The sequence below is a fragment of the Beta vulgaris genome, chromosome 3 (assembly GCF_026745355.1).
Source record: "Beta vulgaris subsp. vulgaris cultivar EL10 chromosome 3, EL10.2, whole genome shotgun sequence".
Taxonomy (NCBI): domain Eukaryota; kingdom Viridiplantae; phylum Streptophyta; class Magnoliopsida; order Caryophyllales; family Amaranthaceae; genus Beta; species Beta vulgaris.
Genome location: NC_079204.1, coordinates 16,512,081 through 16,533,322, shown reverse-complemented (window position 1 = coordinate 16,533,322; position 21,242 = coordinate 16,512,081). Strand labels below are relative to the sequence as shown.

Below are 21,242 nucleotides of genomic sequence, written 5' to 3'. Positions count from 1 at the left end.
ACCTAGCCTTCGAGCAATTATCACACCATACCTTGTAGTTGTGGCCTCCGCCATTCGGGCATCCCACAAGACATTCAATCGAGTTACTGCTACAGCAAGAAAGCCACCATTCCAGTCCCTCACAGAGACACCCAGTCCCACACCACGGTTCACACAAACATGAGCATCCACATTAACCTTTACCCACCCAACCTCCAGTTTCTTCCATCACCCAAATGATGGGATAGGCACCTGCCCAGCTAGAATGCACGATTGTTTTGAGACATCACTTGTATCTTGCACAAGCTTACACAACCCTTTGGCCACGTGAACAGGTGAAGGAGGGGAAGGTTCAAACATTACTTTGTTTCGACAATACCATGGTCTCATGTTAGTGTGACAAGAGTCGCATATCATCCTTACTAAGCTTCCCATCAAACCATACCAAAATCTCGACAAAAGACGACTTAGGCGCAACGTTGATATGGTTCACATACAGAATCACTATGCTTGTACACCTCCTTAGAATACTCACATTCATATAGCACATGTATTATAGTTTCAACACCTCCACAAATTTGCACAGACTATCAGAAGTAATGTGTCTATAGAGCAACCTTTCTTTCACCGAAAGAGACCCCTTGCACGACCTCCATAGAAAGTGGTTCATTTTTTTGGACCATCTAAATCCCACACCTTCTTCCACATCTCACTCACCTGATGACCCGAGATAATTTGCCACAAACAAGTGCGTCCTAATACACCCAACCAATACCCGGATTTCACGGAGTAAACTCCATCCAAATTTAGCCACCAAAATCTACAATCTTTCGGCTACAGTTTTGATAGGGGTGTGTCAAGAATTTTTTCACGATCTTCCCTTGGGAAACATTCTTCAAGAACTTGCAAATTCCAGCAACCAGAATCATAATCATTGAGGTTTTGCAACACGTATTCCTGAGTCCGCATTAGGCGACGGCGTTGGTATGTTTCCAGCTCCAGGCATCCTCCCAAACATTGATGTATTCTCCATTAACGACGTACACGCCACTTCACCCCTTCCAGTAGAAAAGATTTGGAACCCCAAATGCTTCTCCAAGAAAAGTGGGGTAAAAGCCACGATAAGCATAAAAAATATATGAGTTTTTGAAATACCTCGCCATGACAAGCTTATGGAACAATGAAGTTGAATCTGTACATAAGCGCCATCCTTGTTTCGCCAGCCTAGCCAAGTTAAAGACCTTCAAGTCTCTAAACCCCATTCCTCCCATAGATTTTGGAAGACAAAGGGACTCCGAATTATGCCAATGAAGTTTTCTTTCCTAACCCATGGCACCCCACCAAAATTTTGCTACCATAGAATGGAATTCATCAATCAGACCATCTAGAATGATGCAGAAAATACTCATCATATATGGAAATTGCCTGAGCCACCGCTTTAACCAACACTTCCTTCCCGAGTCTAGACAATAATTTCTCTTTCTATCCATTCAATTTCTTCCATTTTCTTTCTTTCAAACAAGCAAAAATTGCCTTTTTAGATCTTCCAATAATTGTCGGCAACCCCACGTATTTCTCATGTTTCTCCACCTCTCACACCCCAAGAGTCTCCATAATCTCCTTCCTCGTAACAACAGACACCTTCTTGCTAAAATCCACCTTTGTCTTCCCTAGATTCACTTTTTGACCGGAAGATCTCTCGTATTTACTAATTATATCAGCAACTATAGTGCATTCTTGAAAGTTTTCTCTAGCAAATAAGATATTGTCATCGGCAAAAAAAAGATGTAAAGTTCTCGGAGCTCCCCTACAAATTTGTACACCATGTATCTCCCTAGCTGCTTTTGTGATCAACGTAGATAAAGCATCAACATATAATAAAATAAGTAGGGAGAAATTGGATCACCTTGCCTAAGGCCACGATCTGGGGTTAAAGCACCAGACACATAATTGAATCACTTTGCAAAAAAATTCATTATTTTCTACACCCACTGAATATTGAACTCAAGCTTCACCATGACATGCTCCAAAAAACTCCATTCCACCCTATCGTACGCCTTATTCATATCCAACTTTAGGGCCACTGTTCCGTCCTTACTATGCCCCCTCCTTTTCATATAATGGAAAATTCAAAAGCAATGAGGGCGTTCTTCGTATTCAATCTCTAAGGGCATGTTCTCTTCAGCATAAAACATCTGAACTGAACTGATTGGAGCTGAACTGAACTGAACTGAACAGATTGGAGCTGAACTGTGAACTGAACTGAAGTGAACTAAACTGAACTGAACGGAACTGAATTGAACTGTATTGAATTGAATTGTATTGAATTGAATTGAATTGAATTAAATTAAATTGAATGTAATAAATATATAAATAATATTTAAACAATAATAATATTAATATTAAATAATAATTATAATGATAAGTATAATAATGAATAATAATAGTATTTTGGATATTTTTAAATGATAGTTATAAATAAATAATATTAATAATCATAAATTATTAATAATAATAATATATAATGATAATAATGATAATTAATAATAATTATTTTATATTATTTGTATTAATATATTAATACTTGATGATGTTATAGAATAACAATAATATCTAAGAAGTAAATTAATATTATTATTTTAATAATTAGATTTAAATATAATAATATTTAGTAATAAAAAAAATGATTGGGTTGGACTGCGAAAATTACATCATAAACCGTTTTGACGCAATTTGATTGGTTTATGGGCTAAAAAACGTGGGTTTATTTGTGCTTTGACCTAAACCATGTTCCTCCTAATGATAATAGTAATAATAATGAGTAAAACTATAATAAACAAAATAATATATAGAAAACACAACAAAACAACAACAACAACAACACAACAACAACAACAACAATAATAATAATAATAATCAATAATAATAATAATATAATAATAATAATAATAATAAAATAATATATACTTAATAGAATGATATAAAATAATAAATAATAATAATAATAAAATTAATTAGTAAATAAAATTTATACCAACATAAATAATAATATTTAACAAAATAGTTATAAAAGAATGGAGCTGAATTGAACTGAGTTGAACTGATTGGAGCTGAACTGAACTGAACTAATTGGAGCTAAACTGAACTGAACTGAACTAAACTGAAAATAAGTTGGGGAGAACAGGCCCTTAAAGACTCACCTTTTTAGCATCACTTTGCTAGTAAGACGCGGCTTCTACTCCAAATATGAGATCAAAGGCTTCAATTGTAGCTTCTCCAGTCAGTCACTAAGCAGGGAACAAGGTTGCTTGCTACAACAATGGAGGAAGAATAATTTTTTTCTCTCTTTCTTTGATGATTCAAGGCCAAGAGGAAGAAACTAGGGCTCTTTTTGTCTCACAATATAGAGTGATAGGTGTATCCCTAAAACTGCTCCCCTTATATCTCTATATCACTACATTAATGATGGATTTTCAGAAATAAAATATTCAAAGAATATTCCTCCCTTTTTTTTGTTGTTGGGACAAATTTCTTAAGGAGAATAACCAATTCTTATATTGCTCAACTTTCCTATTATGTGTGACCTAATAGGATCTAGGTAGTTAGTAGTAACTCTAATCTAATCAGGACTTACAATTTGTAGTTGGTTTCTAAACACTACAACCACCTAAATGTATAAATTAATTAATCTCAAATAATGATCCTATATTCTATTACTCTCTCCATTCCTTACTTATGTTCCTACTTGAAATCTTGGCACTATTTAGAGTTTATATATAGAATCTGCTAGATTATTTCCAATATAAAAGAAAAAAAAAACATAGTCATGTGAGCTCTTATTTGATCCGTCTTAATTAGAACTTGAATAAAATCAAATTTCTATAATTTTTTCATTAATACGTAATTACATATATTAAGAATAGTCAAAGACGTGCACAACAAACTAGGTATATCAATAAGGATTAGAGGGAGTACAATTAATTGATGAACTTGATGGAAGGACAAATTCCTTCATTTTCTTCCCCAATTGTTTGGAACTCTTCCTATATATTTTTTTCTTATATATCCATCTTTGGTCAAAGATCATTTCATAATTATTCTTATTTCTTCTTCTTCATCATTATGGTGTTTATAAGTTGATGTGAGTTCAACTGAACTGAAACTAAATGTAAAAGAACGGAACCTTAGATTGAAATAATGGTGAAATAAAACTTTTATCTTTCATCATGTTGTTTCTCATTACTTATATTGAATTTCCATCTCCGTTCCAAGACTTAAACCAAACACTTTAGGTAACAAGTTTTTTATAACATTCCAATCTACTCTATCTGATTCCATTGTCTTTCATTTCATGACTTAGGGCCTGTTCTCCCCAGCTTATTTTCAGTTCAGTTCAGTTCAGTCCAGTTCAGTTTAGTTCAATTCAGTTCAGTTCAAACCAGTTCAGTTCAGTTCAGATCAGTTCAGTTCAGACCAGTTCAGTTCAGTTCAGTTCAGCTCTTGACAATACTTTTACTCTCACATATCACTATTCATTTCAGTTCAGTTCATTTCAGTTCAGTTCAGTTCAGTTCAGATCAGTTCAGTTCAATTCAGTTCAGTTCAGATCAGTTCAGTTCAATTCAGATCAGTTCAGTTCAGTTCAGTTCAGATCAGTTCAGCTCAGTTCAATTCAGCTGTTTTATGCCGAAGAGAACAGACCCTTAGATCACACATGCTCTAAATGTTCTACATTAAGCAATTGAGATTTGGTGGAGAAATGTAGTTTTGTTTGAGTCCCTTTGTCCCTAATAATAATAGGTATTTATAATATGCTATGAAGTATTATAATACAAAATTTGTGAATGACAGAACATGTTCTAAAATTGTTGTTGGAGAAGCATCCGGACCTTATGGACAAAGTTGATGATATGGGGTACAGTTTTCTTCACCAATGGGCAGACATTGGAAAAGATTGGCCATTAAAGTTGCTTATAGAGAAAGAGGGAGACTTTGATCCAACCATAAAAACCAGGGTATTCACGCACTATATCTATTGTACAACGGAAGATAGGACACTCATTAATCTCAGTCCATTACATATTGCAGCGGTCGCATCAAGTATTGATTTTACGCGAGCGCTTATACGTGGTTACCATGCTTGCCAACAAGAGATCAGATGAGGATAACACTTGACAGGCCGCCTCCTTGGAAATTAAAGGATTACAAGGGAAACACACCTTTGCATTTAGCTGTGTACAATGCAGAACTAACAAAGTATTACTTATCACTCGATCCCACATTATCTCAGATTGCAAACAATTCCGGCGAGTGTCCGCTCATTATGGCTCTTTATGAAGGATATGTCCAAGTGGCAGAAGAAATTTTGAAAATTCAGGATTTACCTTGTAGAATGCTTTTTCGATATGATGGACGCACAGTGCTACATTTGCTATACCGCTGTCCAGGTAATAATTTGATTTATAAGCTACTTAACTAGATCGTTTTTTCACTAGATATCCCGAGTTTTCAAAAATTCACCAGCTACCCCTCAATTTCTTGGTAATACGTCTACATGTCCTTAATATCTAAGGCCAGTTAACGTCGTTAGTTTTAAACCTCATTAAATCTTAATTAATCTAATTAAACTAACTAAACCCTAACATCTAACTTTTAACCCTACTCTATCCTTAAAGTTTTTCGAGCTTGTTCGAAAATTCACTAGGAGATCTCGAAAATGAAAGGGGGTGATGTGGCGGGGGCAGGTGTGGGGGGAAGGCGTGAGGGAGGGAGGGAGTATTCATAAATTCATTGTCAAGTGTTATCCTAATCTGTTGATGGCTAAAAACGAGTTTAATTGGAGTAATCATAAATTCATATTGAAAAAGAATTTGAAAAGGATTTTGTTTTTGAATTTTTTTTTTGAAGTTTGATAACATGCAAAGAAATTAAATTTCAGTGAGTAGGTGGGAGGAGCTGACAGGAAGCAAGTTGTGTCTATTTTTGGAACTTACAAGTATAATGACTAAGGATATGTTCAGTTCACCTTATTTTTGCTTATTTCAGATCTGATCAGATCTATCAGATCAGATCAGAAAAAATAAGTTCAGATCAGTCAGTTTTAAAACTCATTTTTACTATTAAATATCTTTCATTACATATTAGTAAAAATTATAACAATTGAATATTAATAAAGTACTCATTGAGACGAATCAAACAAGACCCCACATGACTATATTTTTTCTTATATATTGAGAGAAATCTAAAAGATAAGATCTTGTAATCAGATCAGTTCAGAAAAAATAAGTTCAGATCAGATCAGATCAGATAAGTTCAGATCAGAAAATTTCAGGTGAACTAAGCATAGCCTAAATGAGTATGGGATTTTATAAAATTTATCGTGGTTTTATTTAAAGATATCACTATTTTGATTTTTGTAAATAATTTATATAATATTATTAGTCAAAGACACGTTTTGAAAATGGTGACACTTCGAATTATTATTATTTTTTGACAAAAAAATTGTATTATTTATTTTGAAAATGAAAGCAGTATTTTTAATATATCTTTATGAATTTAATAGTTACTTTATTATGTAGTACTTGTATGTTGTAAATAACTATTTAATTTACTTTGTTATAGGCATTTTGTCATGACTATCTCTATTATATGAGAACTCTTGACAATTTTGGTATCCACCCTTTTTACCAATATACTTTAACTATTTAAAAATAGAAAATACAAATTGTGGTCCTCTGATTTGAGAAAAAAAAATCTATACGAATATATTAAAAGACGTTCCTATCAAAGGAACGGTGCCACATGGCACTTTGCTCAAATATACATGTTTATAATCTCATTTTAAAATATTAACAATGTGTAATTACTAGGATTTGAACACGTGATCTTTGAAATAAAAATGTGAAAGTTTAACCACTAATCCACTACACTTTCAATGTTTAATGTTTTAAAGTAAAATACAATAAAGTCTTATAATTATATGTAATTATAAAAACATAGACAAACTTTTTGAAGTCTACCACTTTTATTAAGTAATAATATTATCTTACCCTAATTTCGTTTAGATTGTTATTATTTTATCCGCAAATTCCTTATAAGTTTTTTTTTAAAACAACTTATCATGCAATAAAGTGCAATTTTCAGGCACTAGATAGAATATTACGAAAAGCTAATAAAATCGAAAATGAGATTTATGACTAATAATATATTTGATAACTGCAACCGACCTGGGGCATCTCGCGGACCAAAATACTAAAACCTGCACATCAGTTTCATTCCATGCACGCATATAAGGCTAGTTTAATTTATTGTTACTCTTTGTTGAGCAAAGAAAACGTAGTACTAGTACATAACTAATCATTATTCAACTTTCTCTGAATTGACACTAATGGTGATTGAATATTGATAACCTGATTGCGAAAAAAGAAAACCTTGCGAGGCGGTTGCTTGAAAAATATTGGTGGATGATTAACATGCGTGATGACAAAGGAAAAACTGCCCTTGACATAGTGTAATAGCAACTCTAAAGAGTTCTATTATTAGCTAATAACAAGCTGAAGAAGTAGAGAGAGAGAGATAGATTGAAGAGAGAGATAGAAGGGAATAGAGATAGAACGATAGAGAGAGAAAGATAGGAGGTAAGTTTGTCATTGATTTTCTGAATGAATTCCAAGTATAACTACTGTTAGCTACTTATACTGAAAAATACAAGCTAACAGAATTTCTTAACAGATTGCTAATAACAGAATAACTGTATTCTGTTACATTCCTTCCCCCTTATAAAAGAATTCTTACAGCAATTACATGAATTCAAACACTTAAAGAACAGTTTTATGGTATTGAAAATGTAGGATAACTGGATTCAAATTGTTGTGCCCATTCCCAAGTAGCTTCAGAAATAGGACAACCCTCCCATTGTACTAAGTACTGCACCTGAGCTGTATTCTGATGCTTCACCACCCTCTTTTCTAGGATAGCTGCTGGTTGTAAGGTCGATGTGGCAGATGTACCTTGCAGCCAAGCAGGAATGTGAGTAATAGTAGGTAAATCTCCTCTACATTGCTTCAATTGAGACACATGAAACACTGGATGCACTTGAGCATTATCAGGTAGCTGAAGCTTATAAGCTACTTTTCCTACTTTGGTAATCACCTTGAAAGGCCCAAAGTAACGAGGAGAAAGCTTTTCACTTGTAGAAGACTTTAAGGTTTTCTGTCTGTAAGGATGTAATTTCAGCCAAACCCAATCGCCAACATCAAAATTTCTGTCACTCCTTCTATGGTCAGCCTGAGATTTCATTCTGTCTTGAGCTCTTTTAAGGAAAAACTTGATCATATGAATCATACTTTCTCTCTTTTGCATTGATCTATCTACTGCTTCTTCACAAGTCTCTCCTGGTAGATAAGGTAAATGCAGTGGAGGGGTTGGTTATAAACTACCTCATAAGGGGTAAGTTGTGTTGAAGTGTGAAAATTGGTGTTGTACCACCACTCTGCCAATGGCAACCATAAACTCCAGTCTTTGGGCTTCTCACTACACATGCACCTCAAAAAGGACTCCACACACTTGTTAACTATCTCAGTTTGTCCATCAGTTTGAGGATGGTAAGCTGATGATAGTAGCAGATCTGTCCCTTGAATAGTAAAGAGAGCTTGCCAGAATTTGCTCAAGAAAACTGAATCTCTGTCACTTATAATGGACCTTGGCCATCCATGTAGTTTGAACACATTATCTAGGTAGCATTGAGCAACAATTTCAGCTGAGTATGGATGTGCTAAGGCCATAAAATGGCTATACTTACTTAGCCTATCAACTACTACAAAGATGACATCCTTCCCATGGGACTTAGGTAGCCCAGATATAAAGTCCATAGATACATCAATCCACACCTCCTCAGGAATAGGCAAAGGTTGTAATAACCCAGGAGAAGCTACATTTTCACTTTTGTTAGCTTGACAAATCAAGCAATTTCTAACAAAAGTTGTAACAAATTTAGTTAAACCTTTCCAATAAAAGAGAGATTTAACCCTCTTCAATGTGGCATCTCTCCCAGAATGACCTCCCATACCAGATGAATGTAACCATTGAAGGATAGTTAACTTCAATTCATTGTCAGGACCAATTAACAGCTTCTTTTTTCTTCTAATTAAGCCATCTTGTAAAGAGAAAGAAGGAACCACTACTCCATTTTGCAGATCAGTGAGAAGGTGTTGAAAATTAATGTCCAATTCATAGCTCTTTATGATTAATTGTTGTAAATTAGAATCCAAGACAGAGAGAGCTAAGCATAATACCTCAGCACCAGAGATTCTGGAAAGAGCATCTGCAACCAAATTGTCACTCCCACTTTTGTACTGAATGATATAATCAAACCCCATCAATTTTGAAAGCCAAAATTGTTGAAAAGGGGTAGAGATTTTTTGTTGTAAAAGCCACTTGAGGCTCTTTTGGTCTGTTCTAATAATGAATTGTTGCCCAGACAAATACTGTTCCCATTTCTGAACAGCAGTAACAAGAGCTAAAAGTTCTTTTTCATAGACTGACAACTTCTTCCATTTGGGACCCAGTGACTTACTAAGAAAAGCCAAGGGATGTCCATTCTGCATCAGTACTGCTCCTATACCATAATTTGATGCATCAGTCTCCACAACAAAGGGCTGAGAGAAGTCAGGTAATGCGAGTACAGGTGCTGAACTTAAAGCTTGCTTGAGGAGTTCAAAAGCTTTCTGAGCATCTGGGGTCCAGGAAAACTCTCCTTTCTTCAACAGGGAAGTGAGAGGCTTGCTAATGCAAGCATAATCCCTTATGAACTTCCTGTAATAGCCAGCTAGGCCAAGGAAGCTTCTCAATTCTTTGACACAAGTAGGAGCAGCCCATTTCAATACAGCATCTATCTTCTTTGGATCAGTCTGTACTCCAGTGCCTGAAATAAAGTGTCCAAGGTATTCCACTTTATCCATTGCAAAGGCACATTTACTCTTCTTTGCAAATAGAAGATGTTGCCTCATCAACTGAAACACTGAATGCAAATGTGAAATATGATCTGCAATATTAGGACTGTAAACTAAAATATCATCAAAAAATACTAGAACACATTTCCTAAGTAAGGGTTTGAAAATGTGATACATCCAAGATTGGAAAGATGCTGGAGCATTAGTTAAGCCAAAAGGCATAACTAAGAACTCATAGTGCCCATTATGAGTTTTGAAAGCTGTCTTGAATACATCGTCCTTGCTTACTCTCAACTGATGGTAGCCTGCCCTGAGATCAAGCTTGCTAAACACTGTTGCCCCTGATAACTCATCAATTAACTCATCAACCACAGGAATAGGAAACCTATCTTTAATTTTCTTTTGATTTAAACTCCTATAATCCACACATAGCCTCCAGGAACCATCCTTCTTGCCAACCAATACAACAGGAGATGCAAAAGGACTACAACTAGGCTGAATGATGCCCTGTTCTTCCATTTCATAGACCAACTTTTCAATGATATCTCTTTGTTTAAGAGGATATCTATATGGTCTAATATTAATTGGGTTTGTACCAAACTCAAGAGGGATCCTGTGATCATATACTCCCCTAGAAGGAGGTAATGATGTAGGTGCAGCAAAAACATCTGAGTAATCATCCAAGACTGTCTGGACTTCAGTAGGGACAGCAGTAGTATCATCACTTACACAATTCACAACTCCCAAATTATCAATGTTTGTGCTAGCCAATTGCATAAAATACAATTGAATGGACTGATTAAACAGTTTCTGAGTACCCAAAGTAGTCTTCACACCTTTAGGAGGTATACCTTGTAAGGTATGCTGCACACCATCCAACTCAAATTGCATAACCAACCTCTTAAAATCCCACTTGACAGTACCCAATTCACTAAGCCACTGGATACCCAATACCATATCACAACTTCCCAGGGGAATCAACAACATGTCAGATTGAAATTCAATGTTATGTAGCTTCCATCTGAAATTTTTACAAATGAATTGACATGCTAAGTGGTTGCCATCTGCAACAGTGACAGCTTGTGTAGCAATTGGTTCTAGTTGTAAACCTAAAGACTTAGCTAAACTTAAGTCTAGGAAATTATGAGTACTCCCAGAATCAACCAATATATGTAAAGGTTTCTTCCCATACAACCCAGTGACTCTCATAGTCTGGTAATTATGACTACCACTTAATGCTGTAACTGAAATACAAGGTTCCACAGTTTCAGCCTCAAAACATCCTTCCATACACTGATCGTTTTCATCATCTTCTTCTTCTGTACCAGGAATCTCAATCAAAAACAATTGAGTTTGTCTCAAATTACACTTATGACCCCTCTCATAAGGCTTATCACAAAAATAACATTCACCCTTCAACTGTTTCTCCCTTCTTTCTTCCCTTGAAATGTTAACTTGGGGTCTTTGGAAACTGGTTTGAAAAGGCTTGGAATAAGTGGGTTGTATAGTATTTAGTTTAGAAGAACTAGGAGGGGTAGGTAAAAGAGGAGGCAAAACTGGTTTTGTGTATTTAGAAGCTGAAAATGTTGGTTTAGGTTGACTAGCCCTTATGTTTTCTTCTTGTAACCTAGCATAATGTATTGCTTCAGCCATTGTTAATGGTTTAAAAGCTCTTACAAAGGGTTTGAGGTTAGGTTTTAATCCACCAATAAAAGAATCTAAGAAGTAAGAATCAGGTAATATGTGGTTCTGCTGTAACATCAAAGCTTTCAATTCTTCAAATTCATCCACATACTCTTCTAGACTACCATTCTGGGAAACTTTATTAAATTTTTCCACAATATTAACCCCAACTTCATCTCTAAATCTAGCAGACAGATCAATAATGAATTCAGACCAGTCAAGATTCTTTCTATTAACAATGTAACTAGACATCCAATGTTCTGCCTTATCAATCATGTTTAAGCAAGCAAGATCTACCTTCTGATCATCAGCAACTTTGCACAAGGTAAAGTACTTATTGCACTTTTTAATCCACATTCTAGGATTACTACCATCAAATTTAGGAAAATCCAATTTAGGCACATACCCTTGAACCCGATTGAAATTGGATTCTGAATACCTGGGTGACCCTGCTTCAGATGAGGCCCTTCTTGATTCTGTTTCTTTTAACCTCTCATTCATCTCAGAGAAGGTTTGCATCATAGACTTCAGTGACTCCTCGAATTGTTTAATCTGGGTCTGCTGTGCTTCTAATCTGCTTGCTTGAAGCTTTAATTGATCTTCCATAGCAGCTAACTTCCTTGTTGCAGGTGCCAGAATTCCAGTTTCAGTTAACAATTTTCAAGAAAATTGAAGAAAATTTGTCTGGGTTTCACTCAGGCCTTTTTACAAACACCTTTGAGTCAAAGAACTCAACAATGGATGCTTGAATGTGAGTAAACAGCAGCTTTGCTCTGATACCAATGTAATAGCAACTCTAAAGAGTTCTATTATTAGCTAATAACAAGCTGAAGAAGTAGAGAGAGAGAGATAGATTGAAGAGAGAGATAGAAGGGAATAGAGATAGAACGATAGAGAGAGAAAGATAGGAGGTAAGTTTGTCATTGATTTTCTGAATGAATTCCAAGTATAGCTACTGTTAGCTACTTATACTGAAAAATACAAGCTAACAGAATTTCTTAACAGATTGCTAATAACAGAATAACTGTATTCTGTTACACATAGCCAAAGGAGAAAATATCCCATGGCTTGTAGAGTTACTGGCGAACCCTTCTTCGATAAAAAAGGAACCTTTCGATTGGATTGCAGCATGTAAGAGAGATGAGACATGGGCAGTACTTGCTTTCATTAATACTTGTCAAGATCTTCAAAGGGTTTATCGTGAACAAATTGACACTCCTCTGCACCACATCAAACTCAAAACTCTAAATGAATACTTCGATTTCTTAAATATTCCATCCATTGCGGAACTTAAGAATGCAACTGATGCTGAGGGTGCAACGCCTTTGCACCGAGCACTAGAGAGGAAGGACATGTTTCTAGCTAAGGCCTTACTTGTTGATACTGAGGTTGAGCGAAACATAAAGGACTTTAATGGTACAACTGCCATGGATTTGCTTGCCAAGCTTTGCAAACAAGATGACAACTGGGTACTACTTCAATTCCTCTCTTTATACTTATTATGTGTACATTGTGGTGGTCATCGATCTTGGAATTCGAAATTCAATTATCATGTTTGTTTAGAAATTCAGGGACATCAATAAACATAATCACTTGGCCTGCAGGCACAGATGTGCAAGCAAATCAAAGTAAATCCACTCCTGAAAACTACATATATCCAACCTGGGACGAACCTGGATCAAATGCGTAACACTCTTTCTGTAGTCGCAGCTCTGTTGGCAACAATCACATTCGCGGCTGGATTTACACTCCCTGGAGGCCTTGACAGCAAAACTGGCAAGGCTGTCATGGGAAAGGAAGCAGCATTTTTAGTGTTCATACTATCAGATGCCTATGCCATGTGCACATCCATGTTTGTCTTGTTCTGCTTGATATGGTCCATGGTTTCCGAACGTGATATGTCATATTTATTGGTTGATCGCAGTGTGCTCATACTTATGCAATCCTTGTATGGTACAATGTTGGCATTTATGACTGGTGTCTATACTGTAATAGACCAAAGCTCCTTGTGGGCAGCCATAATCATCTTCATCATGTGCTCTTTGGCTGTAATTTCAGCAAATAGGACCATTTTACATTACATACTTGCCAAGCTAATCCCTGCGGCTAACCGAGACCAGAGCGATAGGATCCGATTGCTTGAAGAGGTAAAATCTAACCCGGTTTTGGCGCTCTTCACTTCATTCGACTCTTGCAGTATTTTGATTTTCTTTTCACTACACAGATTCTCTAATGATTTCTCTTATATCGTTTATTGATTCTTACTAAACTAGATTCATATTCACTGCATATTACTATTTTAAGGCGAACTAAACATAGCCTTAGAGCCATACTAATTCACCCTCTTAAGTTTGGCATTCAGGATTGAGTTAGACTGTGTTTACACTTTCTTAAAACTCTGTATGATAAACAAAGACAAAAAGTAGAACACAAGATCAAATTCATTCCAATAACAATTAACTTTTGTTCCAGGGAAAAGCAGTTGCTTCTCGAGATGATAACTCTCAGAAAGTTGAGTAAAAATTCTACAATACTGAATAGGACCAGTGGACCACAGAGATCAAATCCCATTACTTAAAAGAGGTAAATGAAGTCATATTTTTAATCTCCACGTTCTATGATAACAAAAGGTACGTTTAGGTTGTTTTAATATACAATTTGTAAACAGTATATGGCAAACAAAATTACTTGCTGAAAATATTTTGAATTCCTGTTATAGGGAGAAGCATCTACATGTGGGAATGATCTCTGTGTGAACGTGGTCAACAAGTAGCTATGAAAAGGGAGAAAGACGTGAACTTTTGGACATTCACTTTTGGATTTCAGATTATAGATAGTATATTATTCATCACGGAATCATACTTGTATATTACAAAAAATAATAATGACAACATAAATATTTATCACAATGAACCGGGCTCAACCCTAAGGGATGGCAAGAGAGGCAACCGCCCAGAGGCTGGACTTTAAAGGGGGGCCAAATCAAAAATATTTAAGTGAAAACTTTTTTATGGGTAAAGGTCCAAAATATAAAAAGCTATTACATGACTTCACTGTCATGCACAAGTAATAATAGAAATCTTGTTGCCTTTTCTATGTCCTAGCATTAATATGTAGGTGTTCAACTGAAAAAAACTTTGTCTACCCACCGGGTAGACTACCCACCATTAATAAAGACTTGTTAAGTGTTGTGGTAATGGAATCCAACTCACATAATAAATATTATTTTAATACTCTATTAGTAGTGGATTGTCTACCAGTGGATATGTGTAGCCATGTCCTGTTCAACTTCACTCTTTTTAGGGAAAATCGTGTACTATTTTACAGAAGCATTTAATTGGGAAAATTAGGTTGTGGCATACCAGACATCAGAAGTCGAGAGAGAAAAGAAGGTTTTATTCCATAAGAAAATGAAGATGCGGTATTGTAGTCTAGAGTAGAGATGGCAATGGGTCCTGGACCTGACCCAGACCCGCTTGGACCCGACCCATTTATAAGGGTATGTGTCCATTTTTTTAGACCCAATGGGTCTGGGTCGGGTCTGGGTCCCGGAGAGCATGGGTCGGGTCTGGGTCCGGGTCCAAAAATGTCAGACCCAAACCCCGTCCAGACCCGACCCACAGACCCATATATATTAATATATTTTAAAAAATTAAATTCTACAAGACGAAAACCCTAATATGCTAATACTCATCATCAGCCCATGTTTAACCGCCGTTTATTTCTTTCTTATTCTCTTACATCTTTAACTCCATGGCTCACTCCTTCCTTGTTTCTACTCTCTAACAGTAACTTGATACTCCTAGTCCCAGCACAACCTCTGCCTAATAAACGCAAAGTTAATCACCGTAAAATTGGTTTGTTCTCCTACTTTTCTTCATTATCATCACACTTTGAGCATTTCTTTTTTCGTTTTGGATCTGTTTGTCCAATTTGTCCTTTCTTTGACTTTAAGTTGTGGCTAGGAGAATAATTTTATTGCCATTCATATTGCTTTGAACTTCATAAGGGATAGTTGAATTTGATTGCGACCAATCCGGCGACCTCCTAGCACAGTCCCACGCACGACCACCAAATCACCAACACCACCCATGAATCATGATTGCACAAACACACTACTCCCGATTTCACAAATATATTCTTGAAACAATGGAGTGATTATAGCCACAACAACATGCACTAAAAATAAGTGTAATTGTTTTAAAATAAAAAACTAAGAAGGATCCATTTAGGACCCGTGGACCCGCTAGACCCAGCGGGTCTGGGTCCGGGTCTAAAAATTCTAGACCCAATGGGTCTGGGTCGGGTCTGGATCTTAAAAAAATAAATGGATCTGGGTCTGGCTAGACCCGACCCATTGCCATCTCTAGTCTAGGGAGAGGTTTGTTTATACTAATCCCTAATACTTCCCACTAATGAACAAAATAATAAAATATAAATTGTAGTTGGCTTTAAAGTTTGCTTCCAAAGTTCCAATAGTTACATATAATATCAAGTAGATAATTGAAATTGAAAGAATTAAAAAAGGAAATCTTAAAAAGAAAAGTAGAATGGTACTATAGACGTAGGGATTTATGTGATATATTTCTTCATTTTTTTACTTCTATTATTTTTCACTTATTAGCAAGTTTATTAACACAAAAATTTGACCATTAATATGTTTATCAAAGGATTCGTATAATTCTGTGCTTGAATCACAAAACATATTTTATATCCTTTTTATAAAATTCCTATATGTTCATAGCTTATATTATAACTTCTTCCATTGTTTCTTCAAAGGTCGACCAAAAAACAAGATATTATATTGCCATATTATTTTATTCGTAATCTATGTATTACCCAAAAATCAAAACTTGCTAATTATATATTAGAATTAAAGGGTTCTTACGTCTCATCTCACCTTGGACCCATAAATTGTGAGGACCGATCCTGCAATGAACATATAAGTAATTTGAAAGAACATTAATTTTGAAGAATTTGGATGAACAAACAAACAATTTGAATCAACAGTAGGTTGAATGAAGTGAGATATGAATAATGGTAAATTTGAAACATATTTGAAAATTAGCGACAATTTTGAATTTTGAAAATTGGTAAACATACTGGATTTTGAAATAAGTCGAACATGTTCAATTCAATTGCAATCATTCATTCAACAAAAAAGAATGTGCTTATTACACTAAATGCTTAATAAATGTTCATTGCGAAATTGCAAATGTTCAATCAACAATCGCGTGTCTTCATTACACTATAGTCTATAATGTTCATTGGAATAAACTGGATGTTTATTGCTTTGCAATGCACATGAGGCGAAAAAGTTAAGGAAAGAGAAATTGAATTGGGTCCTATAGATGTTCAATCCAAAATTGCAAATGTCCATTGAAATAACAAAATGATACCGTTTTCTACTATGCGCACCATTCTCATGGTAGACCCGTATCTAGGGATGGCAGTGGGGGGTCATGTACAAAACCGCCTATCCCCACCCATGTGGGGCAAGACCGTGGGGATATGGGCAGAGATGAGTTTAGGTTTGGCGGGGATGGGGCGAGGATGGGGATTAAAATCGTACTAGGAATGGGTGGAGCAGGTGTTGATTTTATGCTATACCTGCCCCATCTCCACCCACCTCGTCCCACCCCGCCCGCCCCACATATTTATTATTATAATTCTATATATACTTATATTATTAATAATTTTATCTTGCAAAATATAAATATGTGGGTACGAAGCGTGTGGTGGGGTGGGGATGAAGTGGATACGATGCAAGTGCAGGTATCCATGCGGTTGGTAGGCGTCGGGCGAAGATGAGTTTGAATACATACGTGATGGGGCGGAGATGGGTTTGGAATTTTCCCCTGCAATGGATGGTGGGGCTGGGATGGGGGATGAGATCGAATTTTATGCTGGTGTGAGTGTGAAGGTACTATCTTCCGCACCCGTCCCGCCCAATTCATACCTGTGTCTACCATCTAATTTGCGCTTTTTTTAAATCTTTGTAATCTGTATTCTCTCCTAATTTCTTGTGCTAACATACAATGGTGCAAATAGGAAAATATAACATTTTTTAAAAAAATGTTCATAATTCAAGACCTTAAATGCAACTTATATTTGTTTTGGTCATTTTTTCGTTCTCGAAATATCATAAAAAATTTCAATCAAGTATAAGTTGCCTTTTATTAGTTTTATATCTCTAATTACGACTTTTTATTTCAAAACTAGTTGTTAGGTCCGGGCTATTCTCCGGAGAAGAAAAAGTTTCATTTATTAATATAGTACTTTATGATAATAACATTAAATACTACTTAGCATAGTGTGTAAGATTTTAGTATATGTACTTGAGGTCTCGGGATCAAACCCTATACTATGCAATTTTTAAATTTTTTTATTGACATGAATTACATGAACTAAAACTCCCTAGAGAGAGCACCACGTGGCACAGTTTCTTGTTTATGCACGCCTTTTAATATATTTGTATAGATATGTAAACAACAAAATCGTCTATAAAACAAGACTCATGATGAATTTCTAGTCCTTCATCTACTTTTGACTCCTATTCCCTCCATTCTTTTAAGTTTACCTCTTTACTTTTCGAAATCAAAGTTAATTAACTCTAATTGTATTTTAACACTAATATATAACAATGAAAATATTGTATGAAATTTTGTTAAATTTATTCTAATACATAAATTACATTATTTACGTTATATAAATTTTACTACTACGCAATTAAATATAACACCAAAAACCCTTGGGTTTAATGGTAGGACTTCCTATCTTCCACATGGGAGACCAAGGTTCAAATCTTGGTGGAAGCAAAATTTCAATATTGTTGGGATTGGGGGGAGGAGGGTCGAGGCTTATTGGTCCTCTGGGTGAGTGGCCCGGCCCTGTGCGAAGGCAGCACAGAGGAAATTCACATTACTACAGGTTCCCACAAAAGGGGCCCAAATAAATTAAATATATTAAGGACCAAAAATACTACTACGCTATAGGGACTAGGGAGTGCTACAATGCAATTGCACAATTTGTTTTTCTTTTGTCTATTAGTACTACTAGTTTTGAAGCTCGTGCGTTGCACGGGTTCTTGGTTATATTATTTTTTTGCAAATTTTTTGTTAACATTGTTGATTTTGTGCTGCTATAAAATGAGATTTTTCAACACCATTTTATTAAAAACTTCCTCTGTTCTTTTTCTATTGCAATAATCATCACTTTGGATAGTTTTAGGGAAATTCTATATGGTGACCCTCAACTTTATTAAATTCTATTTGGTAGACAATTTTTATCTTTCTTCTATTTGGTAACCTTCTACTCTATTCTTTTATTTTCTTTAACCTTATTACATTTTAAAATCATTTTTTAATTAAAAAATTGATTTTTCAATTACAAAAAAACTCATTTTGAAATTAAAAGAACCCCAAACCTTCCCCCACCATAATCACCCATCCTACCACCCCCTCTCCTCCCCTAGCCACCATCACCCCCTTCCCCCTTCACTGCCGGTTTTTTCACTTTGGATAGTTTTATTTATGGTTTTTTCACCAGGTACCCCTGTGGTTTTTTAAAATTCATGGGGTACCCCTGGTTTTAAAAAAATGCACAAGGTACCCTTATTATTTAAGTTAAGTGCACCAAATACCCTTAATGACTAACGGTGTTAAGTTTCCGTTAGTCATTAGGGTTAATTAACTCCTCTAACCCTAATTAAACCCTAATTAACTAACTAAACCCTAACCCCATAACTTAAAACCTTAACCCCACAATCATCACCCAACCCACCACCCAACCCACCACCACCCCCACCACCACCCCGACAGCATACCCCCTCCCCCACCCCCACCCCCGGTGACATCTCCCCTCCCCCACCCCACCGCCGGCAGCATCCCCCCTCCCATAGCAGCGAACACCACCACCTCCCTGTAGACCGAACCACCACCTCCTCTAAAACTGATTTCGAAAATCATTTTCGAAATCATTTTCGAAAATCAATTTCGAAATCATTTTCGAAAATCAATTTCGAAATCATTTTCAAAAATCATTTTCCAAAACATTTTCGAAATCATTTTCCAAAACATTTTTGAAAATCGTTTTCGAAAATGATTTTCGAAAACCATTTTCGAAACTTTTTTCGAAAACCTTTTGTGAAAACCATTTTCGAAAACCTATTTTGAAATCAATTTCGAAAACCATTTTCGAAACCATTTTCGAAATCAGTTTTTGAAATAAGAAAAAAATCAATGAAGAAGAAGGAGAGAGAAAAAGAAATGAAGAAGAAGGGTAGAGCCGGTTGCGGGGTGAGGAGAGGACGGCTACAGGGGTTGGGGGTAGGCTGCGGGGTGGGGGGTAGGCTGCGGGGTGGGGGAGAACGGCTACGGGGGTGGGGGTAGGTTGCGTGGGTCGGGGCTGCAAGATGAGGGGAGGGTGGTTGTGGGGTGGGGGAGGGGCTGGGGAAGGTAGAAGGGGGATGTAGTGGGTGGGTAGTTAGGGTTAGGGTTTAGGTTGGGTGGGTGTGGAGGTGTTAGAGGGTTAGGGTTAGAGGGCTTAATTAGAGTTAGATGACTAATTAGGATTAATGACTAACGGAAACTTAACGCTGTTAGTCATTAAGGGCATTTGGTGCATTTTATTGAAACAATAAGGGTACCTTGTGCATTTTTTTAAAACCAGGGGTACCCCATGAATTTTGAAAAACCACAGGGGTACCAGGTGAAAAAACCGTTTTATTTATTTTGACCACTCCACCTTTAGTAAAAAAATAACTATAATTGACAATATTACCTTTATTTATGGTAATAAAATTATCATTAATTACTCATCAAATTGCCTCATAAAGTTGTTGTAACAAGCTTATTTTTAAAAGCGTTTATTAAAAGCTAATCATAATTATTAAGTTAATTATTTTTCGGATACTCTTATTTTATTTGAGTTGGAATATGAATTATATACCCGTGTTTGCAATGTATTTATTTAATTAATTTTATGAGATTATTAATATTACTATTATTATTATTTTATATTTTGGGTTTTCTCCAATTAGTTGAGTGGTATTTTGCACATTAGAAAACCATATTCGGTCTCATTCTCGAACCATCCGACCCTTTTATTACTTTTGTCGGTAATTGAGGTAATAACCCCCCTCCTAATTATTTTATCGGCATTTTTCACTCAAATCAAACCCTCACTCTTTCTCCCTCTTGCCATTCCTCTGCTCGAAGAAACCCCAAAAACCCCAACCCCGTGAACCCTATCCTCACGTGAAATCACCCTTCGCATCTCCTTCTTCCTGTATTGCTGATGAAGCTTGCCGGTGTTCCTTAAGCTCGTTGGAGCTTGTCGCCTGCTGCCGCTACAACTCTCTGCTTTCTCTCTCTCTTCTCCGTTCTTTACAGCGTGAGGCGGTTGTGGTGTTGTGGTATTGTTGCTGCTGCCACCATTTGTGCGCTACAGGTTGTCGTGCCTCGACGCTACTTTTCTCTCTCCTCTATTGTTCGTCGGTGCTCCGTTGCTGTGCAGAAGCTTCAAAACCCCCTTAACCCCTTGTCCCATGTTCTTCGTTGCTCGCTTTGTTCCTGCCACCGTGGCTTTGGTCTTGGCACCATGAGATGGTGGTGCTGTTGCTGTCAGTAT

The 21,242-nt window shown here is 36.1% G+C and overlaps 1 protein-coding gene across 1 annotated transcript; it reads left to right on the top strand.

Moving 5' to 3' along the window:
• Nucleotides 1-12,640: 12,640 nt before the first annotated feature.
• Nucleotides 12,641-14,615, top strand: LOC104889000 (ankyrin repeat-containing protein ITN1). The gene is made up of 4 exons (XM_048640653.2): nt 12,641-13,081; nt 13,217-13,759; nt 14,085-14,195; nt 14,332-14,615. Exons 1-3 carry the CDS (start codon nt 12,965-12,967, stop codon nt 14,130-14,132), a joined length of 708 nt encoding a protein of 235 aa, XP_048496610.1. The 5' UTR covers nt 12,641-12,964; the 3' UTR covers nt 14,133-14,195; nt 14,332-14,615.
• The last annotated feature ends 6,627 nt before the right edge of the window (nt 14,616-21,242 follow it).